Source organism: Bufo gargarizans, chromosome 4, assembly GCF_014858855.1.
Source record: "Bufo gargarizans isolate SCDJY-AF-19 chromosome 4, ASM1485885v1, whole genome shotgun sequence".
Taxonomy (NCBI): Eukaryota; Metazoa; Chordata; class Amphibia; order Anura; family Bufonidae; genus Bufo; species Bufo gargarizans.
In genome coordinates, this window is record NC_058083.1 from 205,948,157 (window position 1) to 205,964,777 (window position 16,621).

Consider the following 16,621-nt stretch of genomic DNA (forward strand, 5'->3'; position numbering starts at 1 on the left):
GCCGTTTTTTTGTGTTCCGTATACGGTCCGTATACGGAACCATTCATTTTAATGGTTCCGCAAAAAAAACCTGAATGTACTCAGTATGCCTTCCGTTTCCGTATTTCTGTTCCGTTGAAAGATAGAACATGTCATATTATTGCCTGCAAATCACATTCCATGGCTCCATTCAAGTCAATGGGTCCGCAAAAAAAACGGAACACATATGGAAATGCATCCGTATGTCTTCTGTATCCGTTCAGTTTTTTCTGAACCATCTATTGAAAATGTTATGCCCAGCCCAATTTTTTCTATGTAATTACTGTATACTGTGCATGGCATACAGAAAAACGGAACAGAAAAACGGAAAGGAAACGGAAACACAACGGAACTCAAAAAACGGAACAACGGATCCGTAAAAAGCGGACCGCAAAAAACTATAAAAGCCATACGTTCATGTGAACTAGGCCTAAGCCTTCTTAAAATGACATTTACAAAATGATGCCAACATAAAGGAGACATATGGGGAATGTTAAGTGATAAATATTTTATGAGGTATCACTTTCTGTTTTGAAAGCAGAGAATTTTTTTGTTGTAAATTTGGGATTTTTTTTCATTAAAAAAGGTGAAATATATTAACTCAATTTTATGACTATCATGAAGTACAATGTGTCACGAGAAAACAATCTCTGAATGACTTGGATAAGTAAATGCTTTCAAAAGCTATCACCACGTAAAGTGACACATGTCAGGTCCCGGACCAGCAAGTGAAATCCAGCCCGTTGCTTGACCTCACCTTGCTGCAATCAGTCTCTGCAGCATATACTGGGAGGAAAATACCTCCCATCTACTAGCAGACCCTTCACTGTGTCACAATATATATATAACATTTTACCAATTAATTTTGGCTGCGAGAATTGTGTAACGGAACAATAGAGAATATGGTTTTATTCGCTAGCATTCAGCCTTCCTGAGTGTTTACTTGTCGAAAATAGTTTATAAATCATTAAAGAAAACAGTTTAAGCTGCATAGGTTAAAGTGCTGATCATTAGTGTTGTATTCTTGTAAGCAAGCAGAGATATCAATGGACACCGTGTTCTCTCAACAAACAATATCAATTGGTTTCAGGGCACCATTGTAAGTTGAAAATATTGTATGTGAACCCATAACTCTATGGAAAACTGGTAATTAGCTTTGAAGGCTCCATCATGTCACCACCCTCCCAAAAGCAGAAAGACGGAAGATAAATAAGCACAAAACTAATATACCCAATATTAATGGGTTAGCTAGAAGGGGATGATTCTGACCAGGGCAGTAGCATTTAGTTCAGGCTGGTTTCACATCACGTTTTTGCCCTACGTTTAGCGTATACTTAAAAAAAAATAGTACACTACACTTTTCCATTCTGTAGAGCCTGGTTTAAAAACGTATACGTTAATGGATCCTTTTTTTTTATATATAAATGGAACTCTATGATGATGGATGCCACTCTATGGCATCCGTTGGCTGGATCTATTGAACATATAGGTTTTTTGTATATGTTAAACGTAATGTGATGTGACCCCAGCCTAAGTGGTATGTGTGGCCCTGCTTACATAGTTTGTATAGGCGGAGCGCAGTGTCTTTCAGGAAGATTAGGAGGCTTTGGCTAGAATTTGTGGGCTGTAGAGTCTGGTATGGCTGCTGGCACTACGAGCTTTAAGAACACCCTATTAAACCATGCATTGTGAAATCAGTTGCGGCATTCCCAAGAAAAAAAAACCGCTTTTATTCTTTATGCAAATGAAGACTTCAGTGCACTAGCCCCTCCATGCACCTCAGTTTTCCAGTACTGGCCCCTTGTGCAATACCAGTAAAAGTCTTTTTTTTCTTTAGAGCACCGCTACTGACTTTCACAAGGCACGAGGTATCATTTAATCAGCAGGATCAACCCTTCCATGCAGCATTCCTGGCTTAATAGTGTTGAATCTGCCGACAGGTGCTTTTTAGGCTAGGGCTACACAACGACATGTGTTGCACAACATTTTTCGCACCAGCGTTGTGCGACAATTTTTATAATCATAGTCTATAGTCTCGCACTCCGACATACTGCGACAATCAGAGAAAAATTCATCTTGGGTGGATTTTTTGCTACTGTTGTTGGCGCAACATTAGTGTGACAAAATGTTGCACGACACATGTCGTCGTGTAGCCCTAGCCTTAAAGTGGTTGTCTGAGATAATTGGCAGGAGAACCAGACCTGGGTATAATTTTTATTTTATTTTAGGCTATTGTAGGGTTTGTCTGAGAATTTGTATTATCTCAGACAACCACTTTAAATAAAGAGCTTATGGAGCCCAAATCGATGGCCTCTGTCAGCCTCTAATGCTAGGAGTCACAGGGAGATGTGGTTACCCACTGCCTACAGCACTCATAAGGGTGCCTTCACACGTGGCAGATTTTGGGGCAGAAAGTTCTGCGATTGAAAATCTGCTCCATTCATTTGGATGGGGCAGCAAGCACATGGATTTCTGCAAGCCCCATTAAGGTGAATGGAATAGATTTTCAGTCACTAAATCTGCAGTTTGTGAAGGCTCCCTAAGGGCCAGAGAGGCCTTATGATCTAATGGTCAGCAGCAACCCATGCCAAGGTTCAGCTGCAAGCTAGTATCAAATAGGGGTATGCCGTAGGGTTGGGCAATATCAAAAATATTCCCACAATAATAATATTAAGAAATTTATCATGATAACAATATACATATATATATATATATATATATATATATATATCACAATAAATGCCCATTATGGTACTTTCACACTACGTCGTTTGGATCCGGGAGGCAATTCCGCAAACCGTTTGATATACCTTATCCATCTCATTCGGTATCATCCGGAATAATAGATCCGGATGAAAGATCAAAAGCAAAAATAGCTCTTCCAATGTCCCGGTACATGCGCAGACAGGAAAACTGGATCCGGCAATGCTGCAACTTCCGGAACACTTGGTACTGGATCCGGCATTAATACATCTTTATGGAAGTTAATGCCGGATTCAGCAAATGCGGTAGTCTTCTGGGATTTCGGCCGGAAAAAATACTGCAGCAACTTGCGCCTTTTGTCCGGTCAAATACCATACAAGGGACGGAACGGAAGACATCCTGATGCATACTGAACGGATTGCTTTCCATTCAGAATGCATTAGGACAAAACTGATGCGTTTTTTTCCGGTATTGAGACCCTTTACCGGATTTCAATACCGGAAAAGAATAACGCTAGTGTGAAAGTACCCTTTGAAATTAATGGGTCTGCACTTGAACCTCAAAAAATGCTGATTGGCTGCAGACTAAAAAAATGTTTGTGTGCATGAGGCCTTAAAGGGAACCTGTCACCTCCAACAAACATCCCAAGCTGGCAGCAGTATCTGAGAGCAGCCAGCAGCGTGTTTGTAATGATCCTTTTCTTCCTGCAGGCAGAGAAGCAGAACCTGTAAAAACGTTCTTTAATCCCCTTCCCGATGCGCTTCTCTAGTCGGGCTTGAAGTCACGAAGGCAGCGGCCTCCTTGCTTCAAGTCACGGTAACCACGCCCCCTTCCCTCCCCCCTTCGCTGTGATTGACAGCACTTATGCACGAGAGTTCGGCTACCTTTGCCAAACTGTCAGTCACAGCGAAGGGGCAGGGAAGGGGGCGTGGTTACCGTGACTTCTTGAAGCAAGGAGGCCGCTGCCTCCGTGACTTCAAGCCTGACTAGAGAAGCGCATCGGGAAGGGGATTAAAGAACGTTTTTACAGGTTCTGCTTCTCTGCCTGCAGGAAGAAAAGGATCGTTACAAACACGCTGCTGGCTGCTCTCAGATACTGCTGCCGGCTTGGGATGTTTGTTGGAGGTGACAGGTTCCTTTTAAAAGGCTTATGTGGGTGAACACTACATACAGTGCTGCTAAATCTGGATGGTAATACAGCACCAAATAACTGTTACATACAGTGACAACACTTTCTTTCCTCATCTTTTCCATTTGGAGATCAGACCGCCACGATAACTTCTCCCAGCTGCGTCTCGTCTCTGCAGAGTTTAACACACAGGCATCTTACATCCTCACTTTTCCATCATCATCATGTTGCCCAATACTGTGCTCGCTGTGCTCCTTAATGCCCCACAGGCACTATAGTGCAGAAATAATAGTGCTAAACTAGCCCTCCCCCCCAATAACGCACCCTACAGTATTACCAACAGTCATTAGTATTGGTGACCACTGCACTCCATATTGTGCCTAATAATAATGCCCTCTGCACTCCATATTGTGCCTAATAATAATGCCCTCACAGTACTCCTATATTAATATGCCCCAATAGGGGCCCATCTATATAATGCTCTCTCCCTCTAGTATAATGCCCCCATATTTAATGCTCTCCCCCCTGTAGTATAATGACTCCATATATAATGCTCCCCCCCCTGTAGTATAATGACTCCATATATAATGCTCCCCCCCCTGTAGTATAATGACTCCATATATAATGCTCCCCCCCATAGTATAATGCCCTCAATATATAATACTCTCCCTCCCACCACCTGGTATTTCCCGCAGTAGTGCAATACATGGAGCTATTTAAAAAAAATATATATATACATTATACTCACGATGACTCCTGAGTCTGAGGCCTATGGGGATGAACAGTGGGCATGGGAGCCAGAGGTAAACTGATGCCCCCCTGCCTCATGGGAGAAGAGGGCATGACATCACAAAAATACTCCGGTAATAAGGAAACGGTGATCACAGTTTCTTATTACTGTGGTATATCGTACATACCAGTAAATCGCCCAACACTAATGTGCCATGAGTTGCACGCAAATCCCATTCAGGTTACTTAAAGGACAAGCTGGCAAAGATAGATGGCAGGATGTGAAATCTCTAACTCGCTATGTCTACTCAGGTCTAGTATGCCTGGGACCGAAAAATCTATCAGTGCAGAGGCAAGATATTGATGTAGTGTAAGGTATTGAGAGCTTGAAAGTTGTGCTTCTATCACAGTACCTTGCCAGGTTGTTACTAATTCCATTGTGCTGTCAATTCTGATCAGAGGCACATGTGATTGGCTGGAAGATCCAGTCAATAGCAAGTGCCTTTTAGTTGGATCATGCACTCACATGTGCTGCAGATGAGCGTGGACAACACAGTTGTAAGTTGAATACACATTCAAGTTATGATGGCAAAAGATAGGCCAAAATATCATAACCTGAGGCCATCATGACTCAGGAGACTATTATACATGGTTTGAGGGCCTACCACCAGCAGCTATCATTTTTACCATGTACCCTATGACTCTGATCAGGTTTCTCCTAAGATCCAACTGAAAGAAAAAATGGTGACAGATTAATTGTGGTGGTGATAACGCATGCTCAGACCGCAAAAAATGTGAAAAAAATAAATGCTGGATCCGTTTTTCTGGATGAAGGTTTATCCAGTACTGCTCTTTCTCTCAGTCATGATGTCCAGAGCCTGCATGTTTTCCTTTACAAGTTTGACCTATATCTATAGAAACATATTGTAATCATATCTCCATAAGTGTACACATGCAAAAACTGATTTTTATTAGCTGTCAATGATATCATTTTATGTTATATATGGTATGCAATGCTGTACACAGTCATGAACTGTTCATATGTAAATATAATGGCGTTACTAGAGGTGAATACATAGGTCACTGTGAAGCAGTATACTTGGGTAAATATAATGCAGGCACTCTGGAATTTTAAAGTGCATAGATGTTTTTTTTATGTTGTAAAGGTCTTAATCTGTTTCTATAGATTATTTTTTTGTCTGGCTTGATGTTTTACATGTATTTTTCAGCTTCCCGTTTCTATGCAAAAGCACCTGAAATGAGAACTCCGAGTGACAAACAGACCTTTGAGTTTCAAGCAGGTGAGTAGCCATGCGTACTACTGTTCATATAAAGCACTGAAAATTTTAGATATATACTGTATATATACCATGTCTTACAAAAGTGAGTACACCCCTCTCATTTTTGTAAATATTTTATTATATCTTTTAATGGGACAACACTGAAGATCTGACACTTTGGTAAAATGTAAAGTAGTCCGCATACAGCTTGTATAACTGTGTAAATTTGGTGTGCCCTCAAAATAACTCAACACACAGCCATTAATGTCCAAACTGCTGGCAACAAAAGTGTGCACCCCCCTAAGGGCTGTTTCACCCGAGCGGATGCCGTGCGTGACATTCGCTCCGTGAATGACAGCTAAGACCCGATGCAGACTGCAGAGGCACGGAGCATTAACATGATTGATAATGCTCCGTGCCTCTCTGTGATCTCTTTACTACGAAATCACAGTGACAACTTTATCTCACTGTGATTTCATAGTAAAGAGATCACAGAGAGGCACAGAGCATTATCAATCATGTTAATGCTCCGTGCCTCTGCAGTCTGCATCGGGTCTTGGCTGTCATTCTCGGAGCGGATGTCACGCACGGCATCCGCTCGTGTGAAACAGCCCTAAGTGAAAATGGCCAAATTGTGCCCAATTAGCCATTTTCCCTTCCCGATGTTATGTGACTCGTTAGGGTTACAAGGTCTCAGGTGTAAATGGGAGCAGATGTGTTCAATTTGATGTTATTGCTCTCACACGCTCTCATACTGGTCACTGGAAGTTCAACATGGCCCCTCATGGCAAAGAACTCTCTGAGGATCTGAAAAAAAGAATTGCTGCTCTACATAAAGATGTCCTAGGCCATAAGTAGACTGCCAACACCCTGAAACTGAGCTGTAGCACTATGGGCAAAAAAATACAGTGGTTTAACAAGACAGGTTCCACTCAGAGCAGGCCTCGACATGGTTGACCAAAGAAGTTGAGTGCACGTGCTCAGCGTCCTATCCAGAGGTTCTCTTTTCAAAATATATGTATGAGTGCTCCCAGCCTTGCTGCAGAGGTTAAGGGGGTGGGGAAATCCGCCTGTCAGTGCTCAGACCCTACACCGCACACTGCATCAAATTGGTCTGCATGGCTGTCATCCCAGAAGGAAGCCTCCTCTAAAGATGATAAACAAGAAAGCCTGCAAATAGTTTGCTGAAGACGAGCAGACTAAGGACATGGATTACTGGGACCATGTCCTGTGGTCTGATGAGACCAAGATAAACTTATTTGTTTCAGGTGGTGTCAAGCATGTGTGGCGGCAACCAGGTGAGGAATAAAAGAGAAGTGTGTCTTGCCTACAGTTAAGCATGGTGGTGGGACTGTCAAGGTTTAGGGCTGGTATGAGTGCTGCCGGCTGTGGAGAGCTATAGTTGGCATTCATGGTTCCCTCAATGAACATTTACTGTGACATACTGAAGCAGAGCATGATCCCCTCCTTTCGGAAACTGGGCCGCAGGGCAGTATTCCAACATGATAACATTGAGCACTGCCATGTTAAAGAAACTGAGGGTGAAGGTGCTGGACTGGCCAAGCATGTCTCCAGACCTAAACCCTATTAAAGCGAACCTTTCACCTCATTTTCACTTTTTAAACTATCAACAGTACGTTATAGATTACCTTTAGTGTGTTGTTATCCATGTTAGGTGCGCTTTCCTGCGCTCTTTATTCATCCAGAAATCGGCTTATAAAGTTCAAATTTTGTGCTGTAACAGTCAAGCAACAAGTCAAGGGGGTAGCCCGTTCCTCTCCTCTGGCCGTACCGCCCCTGCCCTAACGCCGCCTCTATGCCATGTAATTGACAGCAGGCTCACTCGCAGAGACGGCGCTTCTGAATCCTGCGCATGCGCCGTCCTCCTCATTCGCCGCTCGCTCCCGTCTTTCTTGCGGACACAAGCGCAACCATGTAAGAGAATAGCGCATGCGCCGTACGTGGTTCCTGCCTGCTTCTCTTCTCTACCTCCCGTGCGCGCGCTCCACTATCTTCATAGTGGAGCGCGCGCACGGGAGGTAGAGAAGAGAAGCAGGCAGGAACCACGTACGGCGCATGCGCTATTCTCTTACATGGCTGCGCTTGTGTCCGCAAGAAAGACGGCCAGCAGTTTAGAGCTGAAAGTTACAGTGTCCGAACTAAACAGTGAGAATTGCCCGCTATGGAAATTTAAAGTGGAAATGTTACTGTCCAGAGATGAATTGTGGGAGGTTATTACTACAGAGAGACCAATTATCAGAAATGGGACAAGAAAAACACACAGGCAAGCGCCACAATAAGCTTATTAGTGGAGGATGACCAACCGATCGACATCAGACATGAGAGCGCTGCAAAAGGCTTGTTGAGTGCACTACAGGAATTGCACCAAAGATCCAGTCTGAATAGCAAGTTATTTCTGCTGAAGAACTGTAAAAATGAGGTAAAGAAAGAAAGCAAAGAAAAAGGCATACAGGAGCATATAAATGCTAGGCCGAAGGTGGTTACACAACTAGAGTCAGTTGTGACTGATTCATATAGTGCACTGATCAATGCACTTGAGACTAGACCTGAGACAGATCTGACTCTGACATTTGTGAAAACCAGGCTCAGTATCAACAAAGAAAGGAAGTAATGCAGGACTCCACAGAAGGCGACTTAAAGGTACAGAGACAAGAAGTCACAAAAAGGAGACAAGCATGTCTTAGATGCAAGAAACGGGGACACCTAAAGAAAGACTGTACAATATGGAAAGCAGAGCAGCAGAAGCTACATCCAGAAGGGACCAAACAAAAGGTCAAAACTGCTATCTCTCATCCATGTACAGATAATTGGACTGGCATATTTACAGTGACAACAGTGAGATGCTGCAAGGCCGGTGCATTGACACTGGAGCAACCACTCACATGACAAGTGATAGAAACTTCTTAAAAGAACTTGACTTAAATAACAAAGAAACTGTTTATCTGGCAGATGGAAGCAGAATAAATACAGAAAGAGCTGGACATGGGATGTTAGTGTGACCCAGTCAAATTGGACATAGTATAGTTGTACCAGTGAAACACGTGTCATATGTTCCCAGTCTAGAAGGAGGACTGTTATCTGTGAAACGTTTAACAGCTAAAGGATTCACTGTGAAATTCCAAGGCTACAATTGCATAAGTCGTGGTAAGCCCAACACTCACCTAGGGACGACCGCCTTAAAAAAGCACCTGGCCTCCCATCGCCAAGTCCAGTGGGAGCAACGCTGTCAGAACCCACAAAGCCACACTCACGGTGCTCCACGTCCTGCCTCTTCTCCGTCTCCTTCTCCTCTCTCCTCCCATTTGTCCTCCACTCCACCTTCCACTGTCGCGCTGTCTCGTTCATCTGGTACAAGGCAGGCTTCTGTGGCCCAAATTTTCGAGCATAAAAAAATGATGACGCCGGATAATCCGTTAACCGCTGGCTTGTCGGAACTGCTAGCCCACCAATTACTGCCATATAAATTGGTGGACTTGGAGGCCTTTAGAAATTTTTGGGTGATTGGCACACCGCAATGGAAGGTCCCTGGAAGGAAATATTTCTCCCAGAAAGGCATCCTTGAACTATATGGCCACGTTCAGCGGAAAGTTAATATATCTCTGGCACATAGTGTTGGTGCCAAGATACATCTGACCACAGACACGTGATCTAGCAAACACGGGCAGGGAAGGTACATAACTTTTACTGCCCACTGGGTGAACCTTCTGATGGCCATCAAGCATGTAAACCGTAGCACCCGCGTGGATTTGGTGTTACCGCCACGGATTGCATGCAGGCCTGCCTCTTCTGCTCCTCCTCCTAATCCATCCTCTGTCTCTTCCTCGGCTGACTTTTCCTACCAAGCGCCCTAGAACCTATTCGATGTGCCAGGTGAGACGTTGCCATGCTGTGCTGCGGCTGTTGTGCCTGGAAGCCAAGAGCCACACCGGTCCTGCACTGCTTTCAGCTCTCCGGTCACAGGCCGATCAGTGGCTAACCCCCTCTCAATTTGACAGTTGGTAAAGTGGTGTGCGACAACGGTGCCAATCTGCTGAGTGCGTTGAAATCGGGCAAAATGACACATGTCCTCAACTTAGTCATGCAGCGATTCGTTGACAAATACCCCGGGGTACAGAACGTCTTGCGGCAGGCCAGGAAAATCTCTGACCATTTTAGAAGATCTGCCATTGCTCGCCTTTTTGGACATTCAGCGGCAACACAACTTGCCCGTCAGACGTCTGATTTGTGACTGCCGACACGCTGGAACTTCACTGTGTATATGCTTGATAGGCTGCTCCAGCAGAAACTTGCCGTTAATAACTACTTGTACGAACTCTGTAGCAGAAGAGGTTCTGGGGAGCTTTTTTTTTTTTTCGCCGTGCCAGTGGCTGCTCATGCGCGACCCATGCAGACTTCTGCGGCCATTTGATGAGATCACCAAACTGGTCAGTTGTCGCCAGGGCACCATCAGTGACATCGTATCTTATGCCTTCTTTCTGGAGCGTGCATTGCGTTGTGTCATTGATCAAGCCGTCGAGGAGCAGGAGCTGTTAGATGAGGAAGTCGCAATGCTGAATGAATTCCCAGGGGGCTACTCCATCTGAGACAAGTCAGCAGGAGTCAGAGGAGGATGGTGGCTGGGGGGAGGAGGAGGAGCAAGAGCCGGCTTTAAACTTTTCAGGGATCCCTGTTGTTGTCCATGGCTGGGGGAAGGAGACAGAGGATGACATTCTCCTGGGCGATGAGCAGGAGTCATGGCGCTCCACCGCTGCCAATTTAGTGCAAATGGGCGCCTTCATGCTTCAGTATTTGAAGAGGGATCCCGTATAAAAAGCATAAAGGTTAAGGACTTAGACCCCCGGTACAAACACAAAATGGCGGACATGTTACCAGCATCACAGATGGCTGTCAGAATGCAACATTTCCAGGCCTTGCTGCGAGAGATGCTGCATTCTGCTGTTGCAGGCACTGGCAGAGGACAGTACCAATCCTACCGCGCCTTCAAAAAGAGGGCGGTTTGAAGATGTAAGCAATGTGGACGGTATCCAGCTCACCTGCTGCCTCTATCCCATTAGATTGACTTCCTTGATGCACGGAAACTTAAGACCACGTAACTTGAGCAAAAAAGGAGATAAGTTTAGCATCAACAACGTTGTGAGTTCCTTTATTCATAATAACACAGATCCATACATTGACAGCATCGCCGCAGTGTTCCTGCAAGGTCGTCTACGCTTTTTGAACAAACATGTTCTTATTCATGACTGACCAGAGATTCTCAGATGGCAAAATTTGTAGAGGTGAACTTCGACTACTCTTCCTATCTCCAGGTGGTGATTGAAGCCTCCACCAGTCAAAGAAGCCCTACTGGGAAAATCTGAAGCAAACATTGGTGTATTCAACAAACAACAATAATAAAACCTAGTGCGTGCACTTAAAATACATAATGTTCTCGGCCTCAGGTCTATATCAGGGATAACAATACATGACAACTTCCCAAAATTAGAAAGGAAAGATAGCGTTCCCTGAAAAAAAACGTCTGAACAGTGATTCCCAATGTTAAAAATAAAGCACAACAAAAAAATGAAACTGAAAATGGCAGGTCTGTCTTAAAAAATACACTTCTGTGAGGAATAAACACATGCATATCAGAAATGGATGTAATCCTAGTATAAATACATAAGTTCTTTCTTCAAATTGAGACCATCTGGATGCCTCGTTTTTAATCGAAGAATCCAGAAGGCTTCCCTCTGTATCAAACGCTTGTGGAAATTACCTCCTCGAGTGGAGGCCAGAAATCTCTCAATTCCAAAAGCAGAAAAAGTTTGCAAACTCCTATCATGTACTGCCTGCCTGCATTAGAAATATTAACATATGAAGCATTGGTGGCAATAGTTAAAATGTTCCAAGATTATATTTTTCAATTTTCTGATAGTACTTCCCACATAAAGTAAGTCGCACTGTGTACATCTAATAATATAAATGACCCCAATGGTGTTGCAATTTATATAAGACCTAATTGGGAAATGCAGGGTATGTTCAGAATCCTGGAACATTTTAGTGGGCAATACGTAATTACATGTCCTACAGGGATGGCCACCACACCGTGTTAACCCGGTATACTTTAACCAGGCACTAGTTACGGTCCTCTGGGGAATGGAAGTAAACGATAATGGAGACAGAGAAGATGCTAGGGTAAGGGAAATACATTCAGATACTGCCTGTTTGACCTGCTGGAATTGATTGCTATATGTAAGGACCAGGGTAGGCAGATTTGTACAGTCATCATGTGTCATCACCATTCCTGCTTTTATTGTTACTCCCAAAGAGTAATCTCTTGCGATTCTTCATCTGCGCTATTTTCTCAGCTCTTTTAATCATATAACCAGGATAGCCCCCTGCCAACAAGTGTGCAGTGACGATGCGGCGCTCAGACAAGAACATCGCATCATCACTGCTGCAATTTCTCCTAGCACGTACCATTTCTCCCACCGGTATAGACTTAATAGTATGCATAGGGTGGTAGCTGTTCGCTCTCCCCTACCCTAATATCTTATATTACTAGATGTACACAGTGCGACTTATTTTATGTGGGAGGTACTATCAGAAAATTGAAAAATAGAATCTTGTAACATTTGAACTATGTCACCAATGCTTCATATGTTAATATTTCCAATGCAGCCAGGCATTTCATCTCAGTACATGATAGGAGTTTGCAAACTTTTTCTGCTTTTGGAATTGAGCAAGTTCTGCCCTCCACCTAAGGAGGTTATTTCCATAAGCGTTTGATACAGAGGTAAGCCTTTTGGATTCTTCGATTAAAACGAGGCATCCAGATGGTCTCAATTTGAAGAGAGAACTTATGTATTTATACTAGGTTTACATCCATTTCTGGTGCACATGTGTTTATTCCTCACAGAAGTGTATTTTTGAAGATAGACCTGCCATTTTCAGTTTCATTTTTTTGTTGTGCTTTATTTTTAACATTGGGAATCACTGTTCAGACCATGTGTTTTTTTTTCAGGGAACGCTATCTTTTCTTTCTAATTTTGGGAAGTTGTCTTTTATGTATTGTTATCCCTGATATAGACCTGAGGGGAGAACATTGTGTATGTTAAGTGCACGCACTAGGTTTTATTATTGTTGTTTATTGAATACACCAATGTTTGCTTCAGATTTTCCCAGTAGGGCTTCTTTGACTGGTGGATGCTTCAATCTACCACCTTCAATCACCACCTGGAGATGGGAGGAGTACCACCTCTACAAATTTTGCCATCTGGGAATCTCTGGTCAGTCATGAATAAGAACATGTTTGTTCGAAACGCATAGATGACCTTATGGGAACACTGAGGCGATGTCACTGTATGGATCTGTGTTATTATGAATAAACTCACAACTAGAGATCTCCCGCGAACACATGCGATCTGCCATCTTAACTGACAAGTTCGGCGAGGCACAGGTAAATCCTTACCTGTGCCTGTGCGCAAGCCGGTGTCAGAATTTGATGTAATCTTCTAAACTACCACTAGTGGCCGCTGTTTCACCCACTCTGAACTTGTGCTGCAATTTCACTCCTCCACCACTGGAGGCTGCTGTGTTATCTGAGGATTTGCCCTTAACTAAGATGGCAGTTGTGATACTGATTGGGAGCCATCTTGTTTCCTGTTTGGGCCTACTTATACCCATGAGGCAATGCAAACATTGCTCGAGTATTGTGACTTGTTCCAGTCTCCTGCTCCTCAGAACCGTCCTTTCCAGACCATTCCAATTCTTCACTGGATTCCCTACCTTGCGATCTACTCCTCAAGTCTGCGCCTCGTATGTTCCTTCTGGCCACTGGATTCCAGCCGTGTCTACCAGCAGCGTAACAGCCGGTCTGAAATAATATGCGGGCTCCAGGAGCAGGCAGTTCCGAGAACGGCGGCCATCACTGCTCACAAGGTTGTTAACTTCGATGCTGGATTCATCTCCTTTTTTGCTCCGGTTTGAAAATGTGTTGGTTACTTCGGATATGAGATCATTCTTGCAGCCAACCCATCGACAGCCGCCCTCTGGATCCAGCCTCAGGGAACGCCTAGACTGACAGGTGTCAAACTAAGTCGGCTTAAAGCCCGATGTGGACGCTCTGAGAAGCTGACCAGAGCTGGCACAATTTGCCATGGAACTCTTGGCTTGCCCCTCGTCGTGTGTCCTGTTTGAATGGACGTTCAGTGCAGCAGGGGGGGATCGTGACTGATAAGCGCACTCGCCTATCTCACGACAGTGTGGACTACCTCACATTTTTTAAAATGACTGAGGCATGTATCTTGGAGGAATTCAACACCTGTGATGACCATTTGTAATAGAATTTCCTCATGCCAACCCACACATATCCATAGCCACCACCCAGAACAAAGAATGGTACTTGCCTTATGTATATACAGCGGCATAAAAGGCCTTTTATGTCAGGTGAATGCCTAATTTTTGGGGCCTGTACTGGCCGACAGTTACATTTTTATCCTGTGACCGCCTAATGTACCTCCAGCCACAGAATCCAAAGTTCTTTGCTGTCAGGTGAATGCCTATTGGCAAATTTTTGGGGCCTGTACTGGCCGACAGTTATATATTTATCCTGTGACCGCCTAATGTATCTCCAGCCACAGAATCCAAAGTTCTTTGCTGTCAGGTGAATGCCTATTGCCTAATTTTTGGGGCCTGTAGTGGCTGACATTTACAAATGTATCCTGTGACCGCCTAATGTACCTCCAGCCACAGAATCCAAAGTTCTTTGCTGTCAGCTGAATGCCTATTGCCTAATTGTTGGGGCCTGTACTGGCCGACAGTTACATTTTTTATCTCTAGCCACATAATCACACCACTGTCTCACTCCTCTGCCTCTCATTATGGTGGCCTTCTAAGGACCTTCTAATGTCACAGGGTCATGTGACTGTGCCCCCCACACCATACTGTGCCCCTCACCCTGTACTGTGCCCTTTTATACCCTGCATTGTGCCCTCTTACCACACCCTGTGCAGTGCCGCTAGTCATTCTCTGTATTGTGCCCTCTTATACCCTTTTATCTGGTCACGGTATGGCAGTGTTATCTGGTCAATGTATGGCGGTGGTATCCAATAACTGGATGGCCATACCTGTATCCCTTACCCTGCCAACGACATCCTTTTTTAGACCTGGCATGAGCGGGAAAAATATACAGATTGCTGTGCTAAGGACCTTTGCGCCACAGTCTGTGTCAGAACATAGACGTATTTCTATATAATAAATGACCACCTAATTGTGTTATTATTCGGGGGTAGGGCTAATATCGTTATATTATATAGATTCTAGTGTATTATACTGTGCCCTGTATTTCCCAGTAGAAAATGATCCTTGGGAAACACAGTCCTCATCCCTGACCACTAGGACCAGGTAGCACTCTGTCAGTACATGGCGGCCTCCCCTCTCTGCCACGCTGCTCCGCTGTGTACTGGTGCTTATTCTGACACTAGTGCTGGGTTCACATCCTATTTTAGCCATCCATTTAATGCATACCAACAAATTATGCGTTAACAGATGCCTCAGGCTGATGCCGTACAGTAGCGTCTGTTCACCATACAGTTCCATGATAGAAAAAACATTTACATTAACGTATGCATGTTTTTAATGGCCTCTTAAGGATACAAAAACGTGGAGTGCTGCTCATTTGTATATAGTAAACCGATAGGAAATAAAATTGTTCTAGGCTCCAGCAGGGCACATTTATTAGAGTTTCCCTTAAAGATGCATAAAAATGGCCCCTGATTAAAATACATATTTTTTGTGGGAATTTTTGCTAATAATCCCCCTCTGGTATGTCACTGTCCATGTTGTGGGACTATTTTTTGCACTTATAGTTTGTATTTAGTGGCTGCAAATATGACCTGAAGGTTTTCCAGGTTTGTCTGCTATTAAAGTCAACGGGTACGATGCAAACGTGAGGTTGGCGAACATTTGATCGCGAATGCACATTTGCGTTCGCGAACTGTCCCGGCTGATGTTCGTCCATCACTAATCACCTGTCTGAATACCATATACACAGGGCTCCCCTCTCCTGAATAAATGAACTGAAAAGAGAAGTGTAGTCTGGTGCAGCTACATATTAATATTGATGCTCGGATTTGTGCAATAATGAACAAATGCAACAGACATAGACCATCATGGTTTTTTTTAAGTACCCACAGTACTAAACAAATACTCAGGGGATGTATACCGCATACAATAATGCAATGGGATGCAAAAGTTTGGGCAACCTTGTTAATCGTCATGATTTTCCTGTATAAATCGTTGGTTGTTACGATAAAAAATGTCAGTTAAATATATCATATAGGAGACACACACAGTGATATTTGAGAAGTGAAATGAAGTTTATTGGATTTACAGAAAGTGTGCTATAATGGTTTAAACAAAATTAGCCAGGTGCATAAATTTGGGCACTGTTGTCATTTTATTGATTCCAAAACCTTTAGAACTAATTATTGAAACTCAAATTGGCTTGGTAAGCTCAGTGACCCCTGACCTACATACACAGGTGAATCCAATTATGAGAAAGAGTATTTAAGGGGGTCAATTGTAAGTTTCCCTTCTCTTTTAATTTTCTCTGAAGAGTAGCAACATGGGGGTCTCAAAACAACTCTCAAATGACCTGAAGACAAATATTGTTCACCATAATGGTTTAGGGGAAGGATACAGAAAGCTGTCTCAGAGATTTCAGCTGTCTGTTTCCACAGTTAGGAACATATTGAGGAAATGG

At 43.7% G+C, this 16,621-nt stretch overlaps 1 protein-coding gene across 2 annotated transcripts in view; it reads left to right on the forward strand.

Moving 5' to 3' along the window:
- LOC122934099 (interleukin 1 receptor accessory protein) overlaps positions 1–16,621 on the forward strand; it is a 269,414-nt gene that overhangs the window by 229,009 nt on the left and 23,784 nt on the right. For both annotated transcript variants that reach the window (XM_044289289.1, XM_044289290.1), the window contains one exon: positions 5,809–5,880. In XM_044289289.1, the coding sequence (XP_044145224.1) occupies positions 5,809–5,880 (72 nt within the window). The remainder of the gene's footprint in view (positions 1–5,808; positions 5,881–16,621) is intronic.